The sequence below is a fragment of the Limulus polyphemus genome, unplaced genomic scaffold (assembly GCF_000517525.1).
Source record: "Limulus polyphemus unplaced genomic scaffold, Limulus_polyphemus-2.1.2 Scaffold532, whole genome shotgun sequence".
Classification (NCBI taxonomy): Eukaryota; Metazoa; Arthropoda; class Merostomata; order Xiphosura; family Limulidae; genus Limulus; species Limulus polyphemus.
The window spans coordinates 10,485-29,511 of NW_013666142.1; the positions used below are offsets into that span (position 1 = coordinate 10,485).

General features: G+C 33.5%; 1 protein-coding gene across 7 annotated transcripts in view; it reads right to left on the bottom strand.

Moving 5' to 3' along the window:
* LOC106458904 (putative fatty acyl-CoA reductase CG5065) overlaps positions 1-19,027 on the bottom strand; it is a 67,989-nt gene continuing 48,962 nt past the window's right edge. For 4 of the 7 annotated variants that reach the window (XM_022385269.1, XM_022385266.1, XM_022385267.1 and 1 more), the window contains 5 exons: positions 10,675-10,914; positions 8,300-8,314; positions 6,786-6,915; positions 3,121-3,248; positions 1-2,028 (listed from right to left, as the gene is read on the bottom strand). In XM_022385269.1, coding sequence (XP_022240977.1) covers positions 1,875-2,028; positions 3,121-3,248; positions 6,786-6,915; positions 8,300-8,314; positions 10,675-10,914 — 667 coding nt within the window. In that variant the 3' untranslated portion in view covers positions 1-1,874. Of the gene's footprint in view, positions 2,029-3,120; positions 3,249-4,422; positions 4,425-6,781; positions 6,916-8,299; positions 8,315-10,674; positions 10,915-19,027 lie in introns of those variants that run through there. The other 3 variants (XR_002610459.1, XM_022385268.1, XM_022385271.1) reach the window with 3 other exon arrangements.

Genomic DNA, 19,027 nt, shown 5'->3' on the forward strand with positions numbered 1-19,027 from the left:
TAATAGCATATTGTTTTTACTTAAAACCACAAGTCTTAGAAAATTACAAACAATTTAAAATTGTTGCACTTTAGTGTAAAACATTTGTAAGTGCATAAACAAATAACACAAAAGCATACAATTGTCATCCATATGGCAGGAATTGATACAGGCTTTCTTAATGTTACTATAAAAAAACTCAACATCAACTAATTTTCCTGATTTTTAAATAAGTAAGCTTTAAAACAATCTTTGATAATGATATTTAGTGCTTATGAGTATTTTAAGAAATTTAATAGATTGTATTTTCTCAAAAAATTACAATGTTAATGCCTGATTTTTCCTAGTTTGAAATCCCACTATTTGTTAATCTCCATTGGAAGGGATTTAGATTCATCATAAATTTCTGTATTAATCTCTGACCAAATCAGTAGTTTAAGCCTATGATATTATTATTCCAAATTTTTCATTTGTTGAACTTCAGTAACATAGTAAAATGTATTAAAATTTTCTTTTGAAAAACAATTCCAAAGATTTTTTCTTGCTTTAAAATGATTCAAGAAAAAAACCTAATGATATAAAAATTGAAATCATGCATAGAAAAGTTTATAAAGATGTTTATCAACATGCCAATAATTCTGGTTGGCTGGAAAAGCAGTTTTTTTTTCTTTTAATAGTTACATCTTTATTAAAATAATTTTTTGCATATTATTTACCATTCAAATACTGTAAATTAAAGTAATTGTCACCTTTCTCCTGCAGAAAATTATCATTTGGAAGAGTAAGGAACTTGATTCAGTTTAAACAAAAAATTCAGAATTTATTGTAATATTACCACTTTAAAATACTTTTTTATTACACAGATTATGTTTTATACATTAAGTATACTTAGAACAGTATAGTAAAAAGGTCACTTAAAACTAAAATAAGCTGCATGAATTTGATGTTGGGAAATATTTAGCAATAAACTTTGTAGTCAATGTCACCATATTAAAGGCATTGGAACAAGGCTGTAAGGAAATGTTTACTACAGTCATCATGCAAAAATTGTGGAATGGTCCCTTTTTTTTGTATTATTCTCAGTTCACAATTTTTCAGGTAGGTGTTGAATCGGTGACTAGTAATTGTATTTATATGGTGACACACAAACATTGAAAACCAACATTGCAGTTCACAACATTACAAAATAAAAAGAGGTAGCTCCAACTACAGAGGTTAAAACACTTACAGCTTCTCTTAAATTGCAACATTTTAGTTGACAGTCAGTGCATTTCTAACATAAAACAGAGATACTCATGCCATATTTATATACATTCAAGGTTCACCAATAGATGTATGGTATTCAGTAATGGCAAGATGTCAAGAAACTAACCAAGAAGATGAGTACAATTTTGAGAAAGTATTACAGACAATTTCTTTTCAATCTTTGAAAAACAGATTGATTCTACAAGACAGTGGATTAAGTTTGAGAGTATGTATTTTAGCTTTGCAAGCACTAATTCAGACTAATAATTGGTTTGCTTGTGGTATCTGAAGACTAAAATTTACAAAGAAGCTTACTAGGTTGAAGTTTGAGTTTTATACACACATTTGACCCATTCACTTTTTACTTTCTACTATCTTTCTTTTAAGTGATCATAAAATGCCAGTTGTAATTATCCTTCCTTGTTAAGAGAGAAAAATTTGTAATTTTTTAAAAAAGAAACCAATATACACATATATCAAATGAAAGAACTACACAAGTTTTAAGTAAAAAAATTGCATAAGTTGTATGCTGATTAACTTCTACATCTCAGTTTTTTTACTACTATAGTTCTTGTAAATACAAAGTGCTTATATCCAGCTCTTGATTCAGGTAGTAAAACATTTACACTTCGAGCCATGGGAAACATTTATTAGATAAAAGACACAGGAAATAGCCTGTACAAACGAACTGCTATTGACAGAAAGAACCACAACAGACGTCTAGTAATGTTTGATCGAATCATCAGAAGTCTCCAGATGCCTAGCAGGAAGAGTATGTTTGTCAGCTGACTATACAGGTACATCCTAAAGTAGTTTTAAAAAAATATTGAAATTGGGATAAAATCTATTTGTTTTATCTTTTACACATACATATAAGTTGTGTATTGGGTGGTCAGACAAAATTTGTAATAAACATTATTATTTTGTTCTTACTTTAATGTAACAATCTTAAGATGGACTGACTTAGGTAGTTACAAAAGAAATTACCAGGAATTAAATAAGTGTGCACATTCCAGTTAATGAAATAACCGAAGACCCAGATTTATTTTTCCTTGGTTTCTCAGTATTGAGCTGTGCTCACGGTTTAGTATTCGCCCCAGCTTATGATGTAGACAATCTGGTATTTGTGTTAGTTAAGGCTTTTTTTTTTTTCAGTAGTCAGTTGGTATCTGACAGAACCATGAGACAAAGACTTTATGAACACACAGATATCATAAGACGGCCACATCTCATAACACCTGCCTTAACCAAATACAACTATCAGACTAGCAAAATCATAAACTAGGACAACACTATATCTTGGACACAGCTCAACACTGGAAAATCAAAGAGTCCTTTCACAGAAAATGCATCAACAACTCTTAACAAAAATCAGTGACATTTGAGCATCATCTCTCTCTCTCCAAACAATGTAGCCACACAGATGACAACATTTAGCAGAACTGAAATAAGAGTGCTGAAACAAATTGTGCTTCCACCACAACTTTTCCAAAACAGTGGTTTGAATTAGTGTTATTCAGAGGTAGCATAAATATCTTCCAAAATGAATTTTTTTAAATAACTGGGTTTTGAGATTAAGCTGTAAAACCATTTCATCTGATATGCTTTCATAAAAACTTGAAACTTTTGCAAGAACAGCTTCATCCATTACTTCTCAAATATCATATCCATGTTGTTAATTTCATGTTCCCTTATAAATTTTCTTTCATTCCAAAAAATAATACTTAATTATCTATTAAATCAGCATATTCATTAGTGTTTCATAAAATTCTACTGTCCTTGTGTTATAAAAATTAGCTGTTCTTGAAATAATCAGCATGTTTTCCTGAGATTTTTACAATGATAATAGAGCATTAATGCTTTAAAAATACATACTTAAGTTAGTGACCAGATTACCTTTTGAGATTTTTTCGGGCAGCTGGAAGTGTAGATGGGTCTTCCTTTAGCAAATATTTCCTGGTTCCTAGAACATAATCTTCAAAATATGATGGCCAGTTAAGACTTTTGATGGAAAAGTCAAAATTCTGAGGATAAAACAGAATGAAGCATATAAGAGAAATAGAGTATCATGTCATAAAAATAAACATTTGTAATTCAACATACTCTAAAGAAACAATACTAATATTTAACAAAGTTGGACCAGAAGTTTAGGACAAAATTAATATCACTAATAATAGAATTTAATAGCATACTGAGTATTAATGATGTTACGGTCTTTTTTTTTTGGTTTTAATTATACTAGTTAATCAGTGACTACTTTGTTTCTAGTCTATCAGTTAGGCAACCAGAAAGTTTTAAACTCTAACACAATTTGCTGTACAGTGGATATAAAACCTTCTGATTCTTTGATATAATCAAAGAATGAAAAATGTTGTAACAAGTTAAAGTTCAAGTTGCCTTTCCTCACCTAAGTATGCTACTGTACCAATGAACAGAAGCATAGTGATGATAACAGTTCAAGTCAATTATCCTTACTGATAATTGTTCTTAAAAGTATAATGATTTTACAACCACTAATGTTTCTACAATATTAAAATGTAAAGTTTGATTAAATGTTAAAGAAAAAAAAACATTTTATCCAGAATGCAAAAGAACCTGCTTGACCATTAGGAAGTCCAGTATGTTTCAAACAAACAGTAGTAAACCATTAAGACACGTGTCTGCTTATAATTATAGATAAAGTGATTAACAATATGAGCATTTTCAGAGACAATAACCAACTGTCAGAAGCTATGAAATAAATCTACCACAAGGTAAGTATCGTGGCTGATGTAACACTGAACATGCATTGATGTGTACCTTACTGGCACGAGCAAAATCTATTAACACCCCTAGGAAGAGAAAAACACTACAAAACAGAATAATTTGTCTCTGAATAAGGATTTGCATCATATTACCATTGGCTCATGATCAATTTTTCCAAGGTAACCACACCACTATCTGTACTTACTGATGTATAATTTGTGTGGTTCCATAAACATGAAAACAATTTCCAGTTTTTGAAGCATGGTTTGGTCAAATCACTGATGCTAGCTTATCATTAACAGGATTAATGATTCATCCTGGTTACTGATGGCATTAACAGTGTAACTGGAGCGGGTATAGCTCAGTTACAGGATATTATGGAGCATGTAGATGGATATGCAAGCCATACTCTATCTGCTCCTGAATGCCAATATTGTACAACAAAGAAGGAACTTCTTGTAGTTATAATATTTGTCAAACATTATTGCTATAACTAGTATGATGTGGAGTTTATCATTTACATGTATCAAGCACTGAAGTGGCTGGTGAACTTAAAAAATTTAACATATATGATTGTGTAATGGATAGCAACCCCACCTGGACAAGCAGAATGGAAATTCACATAATTTATCTTGCCAGCCAGGAATATCATGTGCATCAGTTGAAAGTGAAGATCCTAAACATATGCAGCACTCAAAGATGTTATTGCAGATGTGATGCCCACCATACAAATAGCAACAATTCTGGTTTGGAGTGGATACCAAAAGTTTCTGAACAGTTATGAACAACTGAAGGTTTTAGACATAGCTTGGATGCTGCTTGCTACGTATCAACGTGAAGTGCATCTGTCACAAAGTAGCAAAAGTACTGGCACTTGCTCAGTGAGATCTGAGTACAGGATGACATGTTGTAACATTAATATGGACCACTGAGCCAACATGATGTAGCTAGTGATTTCCAAAGCCTTAAAGCTTCAGATACTTCAGCCTTACATAATGCAAGGGCTACAGGGTGCCAAGGAATGTCAAGCATCATTGAAAACATGAAGAAGCAGTTTTATGGTTGTATTTGTGCAAAGATGTTATATGATAGTGTAGACATTGTACCACATTCAATAGTCAGAGAGAAAACCAGCCATGTCTAGCTGGGAAAAACTGTGGCAGAAAGTCACATTTTTCCCTTTGAGAGAATTTCTCTAAATTTAACTGGTCCCTGCCCAAAACAGAGAAGTAATATGTCTGTGCTGGCCATTACCAATTACTTCAACAAGTGAGCTGAAGCTTATCCATTGATGTGCCTGAATAATGGATAACATAATTCTAAACACATAAAAGAGATCCACATGAATCAAAGATTCAACTTCAACAGTCAGTTTGCAGAGTTTGTACAATTCACCTTATCATCCTCAGTTTTATGGTTTCGCTGTACAGGTAGTGCACAGTGTCTAGCAAATGCTTGCTAAGTTTGTGAACCCCGAATGAACTGATTAGGATAGGCACATACTACATGTCATTATTCTAAGAACTTATGAGTAAAAGCAAAGAAGAATATGTACTAATATGTCAACCACACTACAACTGCCATATCCAGTGCCAACAAGACCTTTCACCTAATACCAGGGCTCACCAGGCCAGCTGGAATATGATAGACATGGTGGTGATCTAGTGCTATTTATATCATCATTTACATGAACAACAAATGTTATGGTGTGAACTAGTTTAAGCAAGTGCAGACATCCTGCAGCGTCCACAGAAATATATAGAGTGGCTACATTCTACAACAGTTGTTGCACATGATTTTGCAAATCCACTTATAAATAAAGTGGTCATGTGTCCAAGAGGTGCTATGATATTACAATAACAGAACAAAAGTTTGAAACTGGTGACTGGGTTTCACTGTGGTACACACCTAGGGCAAACAACTTCAGTTCTAGCTGGACTGGTCAATATTTCATTTCTAAATAGCTCAGTTAAGTGAACCTTAAGTTGCATGTTTCTGTCTCTTGATATGTGTGTGTGTCCAACAAATCAACAAGCTTAAACTGTATATTACTGATAAGCCACTTAAAAGCTTGTTACCATAGGAGTCAACAATGAAAGAGCAGGTTGATTTAGACAATCAGAATACTCTGTCTTAGCTGAAGAAAAGAAAGAAACTGGCAGTATATATTTGACAGTTTGTGTGGGATCAGATAATAAAACACCAGCAGAGAAGTGTTCTGATGATTGGCTGAGGTGCCACTGTCAACCTTCTAATAGTTTTGGCCGGGAATAACTGCTTGGCCAGCAGTTACATAAATGTGGACTGGTCATAAACATGCACTTATGCTCTTGCTTAGGCACAAGTAACATACCACAACTGTTCTATGTTATAGTCTCCTAAAGTGAGGTCATACTCCTTTCAAAGAAACGTAAACGAGTTAGTATGAGTTAAGGATTAATCTCCCTTGAATATTTATAATGGGAATAAACACTGGCATGGATATTTTAGGATTGTAAAACCACACTTGGATGTTTGTCTAACATAAAGTATGGTATCAACAGAATACTTGTCCTTGTCTTGTACAGATGTGCTTCCAGCAGCCACAGAAATCATAATAATGAATACTGAATCTAACTAGTTTGTTGAAGATCCCAGCATTTATGTATTTAAAAATATAAATTGTGTTTATTTGTTAAACTTGGGTTTATTTTTCCTTTGCTCTCCATGTTCATTTTATTTTCTGCTTAACATTTCCTGAGTCTGTAGTGTATTGCAGATACTTATGCATTTCTGTCAGAAATCAGTGTTTTAACACCACAAAGGCAGCAACTCACTTTTTTGTCTTTTCCAACTAGCTGCTCATATAATGTCTCAGCATTACTATTATGGAATGTCCACTCGTGTGTTGTGAAGAACTCCAAACAGCTTACAGCTCGGTTGAGTCGAGAATACAGCTGAACCATTCTACAAAAGTAGCAATTATTTTCATCTTAAAAATTTGTTAAAACTTAGTTTCACAAACTTATCTTTCCACCACTCTGCAGTGCATTTAGATATAAATTTCTAGAGGTATAAACAATTTTTAAAAATTTAATGAAAAAACATTTCATAAATAAAACTATTTACTAATAGTCCACTCTTAGCCCTAAATTAAATTTTATGACAAAATGGGAATTATTGCCTTGTGTAGCTATTCTTCCATTCTCAACAATGTATGTGTAAACCCAAGAATCATTTGCTAGACCACTTTCAAGTACATATCTCCAGAATGCCTATGCCAACTAATGCTTAAGTATCATTCTCAATATAGATTTTACTAAAATACAAAAGTTATCAAGGCAGAATAGTTTATTTTCATTAACTAAAAGTGCTGTAAACAGATAAAAAAACAAGCATAACATTTTCAAATCATTGCAGTCAAACACAAATCAACCTAAGATGTTAATTACATCTATTAGGCTGAAAGCTTCTAGCACTGTATAAATTATATTTTTTCAAACAGTTCACTAGAAGAAACATTTCTAGTACACAGAAACAGAAATACTTATCTCTTGAATAATTTATGAAAATGCATTCAAGATTCACATACAGCTGAAAAATAAAGTCAAATTACAGAATTTCCCACTACAAATACTGGTTCATCGAAATTTTCATAACGATTTATGCACTGTAGTAAAAGTACTTTCAGTATAATTTAATAACTATTAGTCCTGAAAATAAAACAACCAAAGAAGTTAAACTTTTATCCATGAAAAGTGTATTAAGGCCCACTAAAATGTACAACACAAGAACATTTCACCAAGTATCAATTACATAATGTTTTAAATAAATTTTGTTTTTTACACAAAAGTTACTTTTATTGCCACTTGAATTAATAATGTTATCTAATCTTTCTGTTGCTAAAGAAGTTTTTAATATATTTTATTAAATAATCTTAGACACTTACAAACAATATTTCCATTATACAAACTAATTATGATGGCTGTGGAAATATTTCATATTTTAAAAAGTACTGAAATGTTCTATATAAACTGCAAAACCACATCAAATATTTGTTGATTTTTAAACTTTTTTTTTTACAGTTTGTGGAATTTGGTTCTTGTCACTTAACTCGCACTTAATCATAGACTTCACTAGTAACAATATATGACTCATGTGAACAAACATTTCAATAAAAGTTGAGTTTTATTGATAAATATATGAACTTCATTAATTACCCAACTGCTTGTAACCAGCAGAACATATCCCATTCTTAAGTGATGATACTTAAACATAATTACAAAGAAGGTAAAAATTAACATACTAGCATCAAAACAGATATAGCTATGGTTCCTAGAAACATACATACCTCTCTAATCCCAGGCTGCAGTTGTTTAGGAGATAATAAGCATTTATTATACCCAAAGGAAAAATAACAATAAGAAGATTCCAGACCAAGAAAAACTTTAATAAGAAGGAGTATTAAAAACCCTGAAGAAACTGCAGAAACAACTTGAAAAATAAACAAATATATATTTATTGACAAAATATAAATCAACTGATGGAACAAAAACCAGATCATGTAAACTGATGAAAAAGGCTTAAAAAATGCTTTGTCTTAAAAGATTACAATACTGTTTACAATGCATAAACCTGTTGTTTTTTTTAAAAAAAAAGATTAATAGTGGTCATAAAAAGAATTAAAACAGTAAAAATATTAACATTCACAATAATTTTTCATTTGTCTCTGTTGCAAATTTTATCTGTTATTTATCACAGGTAAAACTTTCCCTACTATAGTTTTTAAGCAAAAAGAGAAAATGTTTATATAGCTTTTGTGCTAATCCTTTAAATATGTGCTCCTCCATACTATCTGACTCAAATGTGTGTTACAAGTCTGTAATGAGTTATATTTGCACATAATCTTGTTTGTTTCAGTAGTTTGAAGAAGTCTTTGGAATCACAATTTTAAACTTTTTTTCTTTCTTAAATATTTTGAAAAGCAAACTCAATTATAATATTCAAAATAATGAGTAACATATTTTATAAAACTTGTTTTGTAAAACCAAAACCCACACACTGAAGTGAATAAAAGGTTACTGTTGGACTGAGATTAACTTAATATTGAACATGAAAATCAAGTAAACTGAAATTTTCTTTTTTACTTTCTCTTAATTTTTAAAACGTGGACTGCAAATTAAATGTTGAAAAAGCAGCATTTTATATCAATTTTTTGTCTATCACATGTCACTATCCAGGAGACCTTTGTCCAACACCAGAATTAATCAGATGGGCTGGATTATGACAGTCTATTTATATAGCTCAAAACCTTTAATGCTACAACATTGAATGTTAAAACTTTGCAAAGCAATTGGAACCAATTGGTTATGATATTTATAGTAAAAATGAAACTAGACTGCAGATGTTTTCACCATATTCCCCCCTTAGGTTGTTCATTACAGGTTTCAAAACAGACGTGTGTAAAAATATATGCAATCCATAATTATTTGTCTGCCATAAGTCATTACCAAAAATACTTTCATACAGTAAGAACTCATTATGAATAAATTACAAGGAATGTAGAAAAAACATTTTGTTTAGACAGATTTTCATCACAAATATTAAGTCTATTAGTCTGCAATGCTTCACAATTTTTTGGCTTTGAACATCATAACTTTAAAGAGTAACTTTCAATACATTATACTAATCAAGTTTTATTTAGCAACATCAATTGATCTTGAAAATCAGAGTAGGCATGTGATCTAAAAATCACATTGCTATGTTTTCACTGTTTAATATTGTGTTTTCTACCTCTTAGTTAAGATGTCAATTTTTCAAAACATTCGTGTTTTTCAGAGTTTCCAGTTTAGAACAAGAAAGTCACTCAAGTATACATTTCAACTTCCCTTCTTTTAGTGCATACAAAACATAAACTCACAAACTGACAGGTAAATGAGTATCTTGCAGGGAAGATAGCATATTATGTCCACAAATATGTTCTCTTTCAGTGAATTGGATAATGAGCAGGGACATGCTCTAAAATTTGATTCACAACTGACAAGGATCATGTGTGTCGGGTGCATTCATGCACAAACCTAGTTTTGTTAAGAGCTTTTATGGTTTTGTATTTAATTACATTTAACATGACTATTAAATGCTTTCAGTGTTGGTACTTTAACATTAGTAGAAGCAGCTTGTTTAAAGTGAACCTTCAGAAGTTCATTCAATCACTGTCACTTGAGTTGGGATTTTGATTTAGCCTGGTAAAAAGTTAAGTGTTTAACTTTGGATTTTAGTTAAGATTCTTCCAGTTGGTGAGCACTAACTGTCTACTGTACAGGAAAGCCATATAACAGGGAATGCCACAATACGAATACGCTACAGGGATTATTACAGTCGTAGTGATTTGTTTTATTACTATTACTATACATGACTACTTTTCTACTTATTATGTAAAGTTTGATATTATCTATTTTGTGCCCACTTCAGCTTGAAAAATCCTTTAATTGATCTTGATCATACTTAAATGTTTGTTATTTAAAAACTTTCAAACAACTAATTACACTTAGATAACTAAGGAAACTGATGGGAATTTCTAATAACTATACCATTTAATGCATGCATGTCCTAAGTTTTGTAAAAAAAGTCATTTATAATTGAAATTTATGGAATAATAAACTTTGTATTTATATTTTACATTGTAAACTAATATAAAAAGGCAAATGACCTATAATGATATCTTACTTTGGCTTTCGTCCCAGAATTCGAGCCATAAAGTCAAGTATTTGGGCTGGAACCTGATGATTGAAAAATACTGAAATTTCATTCCGCAGGCGATTACTTTTAAAACTGCCACCAGGATATCGTAATACTTCCTTGCTGGGATGTGCATATACAAGAGGAAAAATAAGAGATTCCAACTCTCCCCATGTTAGCCGATTTTGGGAGCCAGAAGTACAATGGTAAACCATAATATTGTTGGGCCTACAGAGAAAAAAGATACATAATAAACAGAGTAAGAACAGTTAAAAAAATGGATAAACAACAAATACATTTGATAATCTTGGTGTTAAGTAAATGTGATAAGCAAGCATTTACTGGATTATCATTTGAATATTTAATTTTCAAAATATTCTGTTTATTCCAAGTCTATGCAATTTTCACACAACAGATGGTCAAGAAAGTCATTAGGTTGACTTCATTCTAGTTGTCTTTGTTCCTTTGTCATTCTTTGGAGAGAACTCCTGTTCTATGAGTGGTATGGCTGTAATGCATGTGGTGCAAAAATGTTGACAGCTAGTATCCTCTAATGGTAGGCCAGATGATATCCTGAGGTTACGGCCTCCCTTGTATTTGAATGAGAATGACCAGTCGTGTGGTTAGCACTAATTCCTGTGGGTAAACTTGATATTTCCCATTAAGTATGAAACATTAGGTTTAAATTATTCATGTACTTGATTTTTAGTGAACTGGTTACAGAAATACTGCTCAAGGGAAGAAAGCCAGTTTAATCAACTCATGAATCCAGAGAAAGGAGATCATCCAGCATCTGTGAACAAGTGCACACACTGTATGTTTATTGTGTTTGATTAATAAAGACGTTTTTGTCATGTACTACACATTGTATCCAGTCTGTTCATTTCTTTGCTCAAACTCAACTAGTTTAGCTAAATTCAGTATCATAATATATTTTACTGATCTTTTCATTATATAGTGGACCTTCTTAATACTCTTTAAGGAAATCAGTTTACCTAAAAATACCACCTAAACAGAAAAGAATCATAATACATAAACAGACTACGATGTTGTTTGCTCATCAAGAAAGAAACAGGACTGATAAACATACTATGTAAAGATGTGGACCATGATATTTTGGTAATTCCAAGGATAAACCTAGCACAAAGTTATCTAATCTTACCAACAACTAGAGATTTGAGAGTCTACTGAACGACAGATGTAGTAGTTTGTTGTGATTGAGATAAATTATTGAAAAAGACAAACACATTGTACTGTGAATATCACTTGATAGCTTGGAAAGCAAGAATTGCTACATCCTTTAAGATTTTGATCAGGAGACTAATGTCACTGGCTTGGCTGACTACTAGAGCCGTCTTTGGCCTCTAACTCCAGCTTTTCCTCATCTGGCTTGTTGTGTACAGCTAAATAAGTATGTCCAGCTCGTTCCCTCCTCCTTCTTTGGGTGAGTCAGTATGGCTTGAGATAGCCTCCTTATCCTCCTGTGACTCATTGATCTCAACTTCAGACTTCTGATCAAGCCAGTGCACAAGAGTTTTTTTCTGTGATGAAAGAGCACAATTTATGGATTTATTCAATGTGCTTTTACACACTTCATATCTGCTGTAACTCTTATGTCAATGGACTAATCTTCTGGAGTATGATGTACGAACCTGGTTAGTCAAACGCAAGCTGTTTCCATGCTGCTGGTACATATCACATCCAGACTCAATCTCCACACTAGAATGTCTGTTTCTTTACCATCTTGTCACAACACTTATGTTCTATTATCCTTTCTGGATTTTTCAAGTTCACTAACCATTTCAGCAAAACATGATTCACTCATATGGTGAACCTCCTACCACATAAGTAGTGACAATAGTGTTTTATAAAGACCACAACTGCAAGTAGTTCTTTCTTTGTCATACAGTATCTGCTTTTGGGACCAGTGTAAATAAATACATGTTCCACTCAGTCCTACAACTGTAATAACACCACCTTAATTCCATTATCACTGCCACTGGTATCTAAGAGGAATTTGTTATCTTGTCTTTAGGGATTACAATGCTTCTCAAAATCACTGTTAAAATCCAAAGTGCTGCTATCTTGGAGGAGCTAGTCATGAACTGTTGGTAATATGGTGCAAAACTGAGGAAACTGCAGACTTCTCACCTGGTGACAAATTGAGGCAAGTCTCATACCACTGCTGTCTTAGCAAAGTCTGTAGAGACTCCATATCTACCAACAATGTGTCTGAGAAACTCAACTTGTGTGCACATGTTCTTTGTTTCACTATGAAACCTGCTTCATTTATCCACTTGAATACCATTGTCAAAATCTAAGCCACAGACTTAAATGTGTGATCACCAAAACAAGGAATCTCTCCCATTGCAGTTTCTTTAGTGTAAGCTCCCTTAGCCACTCAAAATTGGCAGGTGCATTACATAGACTGAATGGCATGAGGCCAAACTCATACAAATCTGTTGCTCAGCTCAGTAGGCCATCTGTCTCGCAAACACAATGGCATATTCAACCAACAAATCACTGAGTTGCTTTCACTGCATTTGGTTGAAATTGTTTACACAATTCTCAACCAACAATCTCAGATGTGTTGGTAGCCATGTACTTGCCTTTGGCCACAGTGCAACCCTAGAATTGCCACTAGCCTCAGTTACTTTACTTTGCCTACAATATATATTACTATTCCAGAAAGCAGCTGGATAGCTAGTTGCCCATAATTATAAAACAACACTGGGACTTAATCCCTTCTTGCTCAAATAACTGCCCAATCTAATCCTGCCTGCCTTCTGGACAGGAAACAATTCGTTTCATGCATGGCTTCTATAACTGTTTTACACAGTACCAATGCTCAAGACTTTGTTTGCAGTAAACCACAGGATACCACTTACGTATAAAGAGGTACTGTACTCACTCCACTACATAACTCATGCAGTTCATTGTTCTTGGGCCTAACCTGGATAACACTGGAGACAGCTCTCCTACAGAACATCAGTTTACCAGTTGTAGAGATGAAACTGATGGATAATTTCCACAGTATTACATTTATGCCATGGATTTCAATGCAAGATCCAAGGTTGGAGATTACTACCTTTTTCAGTGATTGACATTTCCTAGACACAATTAAGAAAGGTTGATTTCCAGGCTGACTTGGGCTCTGTTAGTTTTCTGGAGTTGTAGCAGTAGCATTTGCCACTTGTTGACTCTTCTAGACCCGTTGAGCCATTGGTACAAAGCAATACAATTGTTCACCTTGCTGTTTGATAAAGTATGGTGGCTGTTTGCTCTCTGGAACCTTCTGAACCATCTTCTCAGTAAAGTACAGACAGTTCACCTGCCAGAAACCAAACATACCACAAGCAAAGCAGATGCTTCACTCCTCTCTTCCTAGATGACATCCAAGCAGGGGCATCTTAAACATGTAAACCACGGGCAGACTGAGAGGCAATCCTACCCCTTCAGTGATGTGGGTGACTGGTTAATTCTCAACATAGCTCAAGATCAACATAGTGAAGGTAACCAGATAGTATAAGTCATCTGAGTCATAGTTACAGCAGCTATTTCTCCAGACTTTTTCTCTCTCTCTACAGAGACTGGATCGAAGTTACCCCTTCATATATAATCATTATTGAAACCACCTCAGTGTGCCTCATCATTTTGCTAGGAAAACTGTTGAAGGACTTATCCACAAGTATGCTTTTGCAATCTGCATATGGCATAGATCATCCATGTAAATGGTCACTCTCATGGTAGTGATTCTCTTCCAAGCCTTGAATTCAGCCTGATGGATTACTCAATTCTCCAATGGGCAGAATCAGCAACACAACCTGGCTACAACTGTATCGCAGTCTTCTAGCTGTACATCATCCAAATTTTTGATGGAATCTAGGGCTGCACTATCTGAGCTCAGAAGCAGGCATTGGACTGCATGCTTCTGAATACAAAAAATTCCTAGTTTGCTCTTGACGAAGAAAGGACCACCTTTTGAAAGCACTTGGGCTACACGGTTTTGTATTTTTATATTAAATTGATTTTTTGAATCTACATGTTTTCCCAACATCTTGAATGCTCCTGAATCCAGCCATTCCAAGCAGTTACCTACCTGAAACACTTGATGAAATGGTCCAGATCATCCTCTGCCACACCTTTGAACACTGGGAACAAAATGAACTTGGCTTCACTCACAAGGACCTGTGGTATGAGCCAAAGCCTCTTCCTTGCAGGTGGACCAGCATGGCCAGGTGATTAGGGTGCTCAACTCGCAATCTGCGGGTTGTGGGTTCGAACCCCCATCACACCAAACATGCTCGCCCTTTCAGCCATGGGGGCATTATAATGTGATGGTTAATCCCACTATTCATTGGTAAAAGAGTAGCCCAAGAGTTGGCAGTGGGTGGTGATGACTAGCTGCCTTCCTTCTAGTCTTACCCTGCTAAATTAGGGACGGCTAGCATAGATAGCCATCATGTAGCTTTACACGAAATTCATAACAAACACACAATCCTTGCAGGTTTTTGATCAATGCCTAGGGGTCCTGTTATATTTGGAGCGAAAACAAAAAAATTTATATTTCTTAAAAATTTAAAAATGTGTTAAACTAATGCATAGATGATAGATCTATCATTTAACAAATTTTATGAATTATTGGGGAAAAATATTTTCTAATGCAATTTCGTGCTTGCCAATTATTAGCATAATATTTCAATTTTCATAGCTGTATAAGGTATATTAATTATATAGATCTAGGGGCCTACAGCTATGTATATAGATTCGATGACGAGGAACCCACTTTGAGACTAATAATGGCTGGAGACGGCTTGAATGGGTAATGAAGAAAAACTTTAATATAACCTGATGATGACAAAACCTTGTCGAAACGTTCTACATTTGCTGTTATATTAAAGTTTTTCTTCATTACCCATTCAAGCTGTCTCCAGCCATTATATGTATATAGATGATCTAACCTTAGGCCTAGGCTTACGTGTGAGTGCAAATCTGTGCTGAATTATTAGCCAGCGGGTGAACGCTTTTTCTACAGATTCTTATCTAAATAATTACGTTAATCTATTATTATTATATAGAAAAAGCATTCACCCGCTGGCTAATAATTCAGCACAGATTTGCACTCACACGTAGGCCTAGGACGCTTGGCCTATAGTAGATGATATAATTAAGTTAGATCTAATAATAATAATTTAGATAAGATCATAAGAATCTGTATAAAAAAACACTTACCTGCTTTCAAATGATTCATCAGAGATCTAGTAGACCTAGTCCGCCTAGCCTGCTAATAAAGTTGCGTTGTAAACACACGTACTTGTAAGTTGTAACGTTATTATTAGGCCTATACATCCGATTGTTAACAACCGGTTCGTGGAGGTCATTAAATTCTAAGAACAGGTTCGCACGAACCGGTGCGAACCGGCTGAATCCCACCATTGTATATATGTATATATACGATATACACAAGTCATGTATAAGTATATTTAAATAGGTATGCATAGTTTAGTTCAACTGAATGTGTTATTTATAACAATAGTAGTTTTTTTTCTTTTAAAAACATAACTATTTATAATGCTCCCTAAATAATAAAAAAATAAATTACAGTGAAAGCAATGAAGATTTTGTAGAGTTTGAACCAAACTAAATAACAGTAAACCTTTTTTTGATTTACGGTATTTTCTTATTTTTTTTTGTTTTGAGCTCTTTTGTGTTTGGAACAATATATACTAATTTTTAAAGCATCAAATTGAATTTTTGTTCAATAAAAATCTTTCAAATGCGACTGTAGCTTTTTTTCCCCCAAAACTTTGTCTTCAAAATAAGGATGCGTCTTATATTCCGAAAAATACGGTATATATATTTCGTTCGTTTCATAGCGATTGCGGGACAAGGCGTGTGTGTCAATACGTGAAACAGACAACTTTGCTTTAAATACACATATGTACAAGTATAATAAAACATTTTGTAAATATAAAATGATGTAGGGATGGTAGTGTCAAAAGTAATGCAAACAAGAATATGGAGTTGATACAGCTATAAATAGATCATTCCTACATTACTTTCAATATTAAAATTTTGTTTTATATTGTAAAATACACGAGTACAAAATGGTTACGAGGTCGATCAATTCAACCGACCTCGTAGCAAGAGTCTGTAATAATCAAGACATGTTTTGACTCAACTTGGTTTTCCTTGTACGTAAAGCCTAGGCTCTTAGTTACACTACACTGATGCCTACCATGACATGACCATGATATCATTATAAAGAAACAGCATACCAATAGTCAGAAATATATAATTCCCAACTGCAGTAATATTAAAGACAAGTATGCATTTTACAGTGTAACATTAAAATTTAATATTGAAAGTCATGTAGGAATGATTTATGTATAATTGTATCATCCCCATATTAGTGTTTGCATTTACAAAATGTTATTTATTACTTTTTTGTGACGTTTTCCTCCGGAATGAAAGTTAGTGTATTCTATGAATGTGTGTAATAGAATTTAATATTATGTTTACTTTTTTTTTACTCCTTCACTTCATACATGGGCCCGGCATGGCGAGGTGGATAAGGCGCTCGACTCGCAATCTGAGGGTCGCGGGTTCGAATCCTCTTCCCATCAAACATGCTCGCCCTTTCAGCCGTGGGGGCGTTATAATGTTACGGTCAATCCAACTATTCGTTGGTAAAAGAGTAGCCCAAGAGTTGGCGGTTGGTGGTAATGACTAGCTGCCTTCCGTCTAGTCTTACACTGCTAAATTAGGGACGGCTAGCGCAGATAGCCCTCGTGTAGCTTTGCGCGAAATTCAAAAACAAACAAACAAACTTCATACATAATATAGAGGGTTGGTTCCCTAAAGACACCGATTGTATAGTGTACAAAACAGTGGGTATTCTACATATTACATTTATCTAATGTTCATCTATTATTGCCTGGTAATTCTTGTTTCATCCTGTACTTAAGTTTAACAGTTAACTCCAATGGGTAATGATAACATTGTTTACACTAAAATTATGATTTTTTTTAATTCCTACTGGTTATTACTACTAAGCGATGACATCGTGCACAACCCAGAAATACATAGAGTGGATTTAGGTTTAAACTGACGTTAGTGATAAAGTAGTTGTAGAGTTATCTCGACTGAAACAAGAAGGACGAACAATTTGTTGGGTTGGTCACTTTCTGGTCTGGTATTTTAGCAATAGTTTCTGTCCCTGTTTTAGAGCTTCTTGGGTAGAGAAACAAATGAAAGTGGGTGGCAATCATCTTTTAAAGTAAAACTCATTGTTGATATTTAGCATGCATATTTGTATTATACCTATTGAGTACCTTGACCATCCCTACATATAGAGTCTATGATACGTACATATTTACAATAATACCCTCTCTTTTCTTTTTCTTTTTACTGCCTGGAAATGAAACCGAAACTTTTATCAAGTTTGTTACGCAATATTTTTTTTCTAGGAAATTTCTTTCACTCAAGATATATTGTGATATTTTAACAAACTTAATCTAGTGACATAAGTAAAAATGAATGTATTAAGTGAAACGTATTTTACTTTTTTCTTTACTACGGGTTTTATTCTTCATTTTTATGAGTTTCTTTGTTTAAACTCGTAGAATAATGTCATACACTGAATGGTCATAACTGTTTCATACATTGTACATTATATATATATATTGTTTATATTATGTGTAGTTTACTAAACAAGGTTACAGCTACGTGAGTTTTTTGTCTGACCGCGTAACATTTTTTTTCAAATAGACTAAGATTTATCGATCTAACATATAATGCCTGCAAGATAGCATACCTTAAATGGCATGCATGAAAATAATAGAATATGGAAAATTCATGTGAAGGGCATGGAAACTAACACAAATGTTTTGCGGGTGGCGGCTTGTTGTTCTGTAAACCTTTCATAGTTTTTAGCTTTCTAAAATGGGGCTGAGTGTGACTATGTATTTTCAAGACTATCACTCGTGTCCTGTTACCGAAAAAAAAATATCCCTCCCCACTTTGGTGCCGCGAGTGTGTTATAAGGGTGACGTTCAAATCCCACTATTCAATCATACAAGAGTTGGCAGTGGTTGCTGTTTACTAGCTCCCTTCTCTTTAGTCTATCAGCTCAAAATTAGGGACTGCAAAACCTTTTTAACATGGTCCACTAACTGTTACGTCCGTTCTCATGTATATTGTAATAGTACTAGTAATTATTTTGTGATTATTACTTCGCTATATTAATAACATGTACGTTTATTTCGAAAAAAAAAGGAGACCGTTATACCATACTTCACAAAAAGCTCGTATATATATATATATATATATATAGAATTAA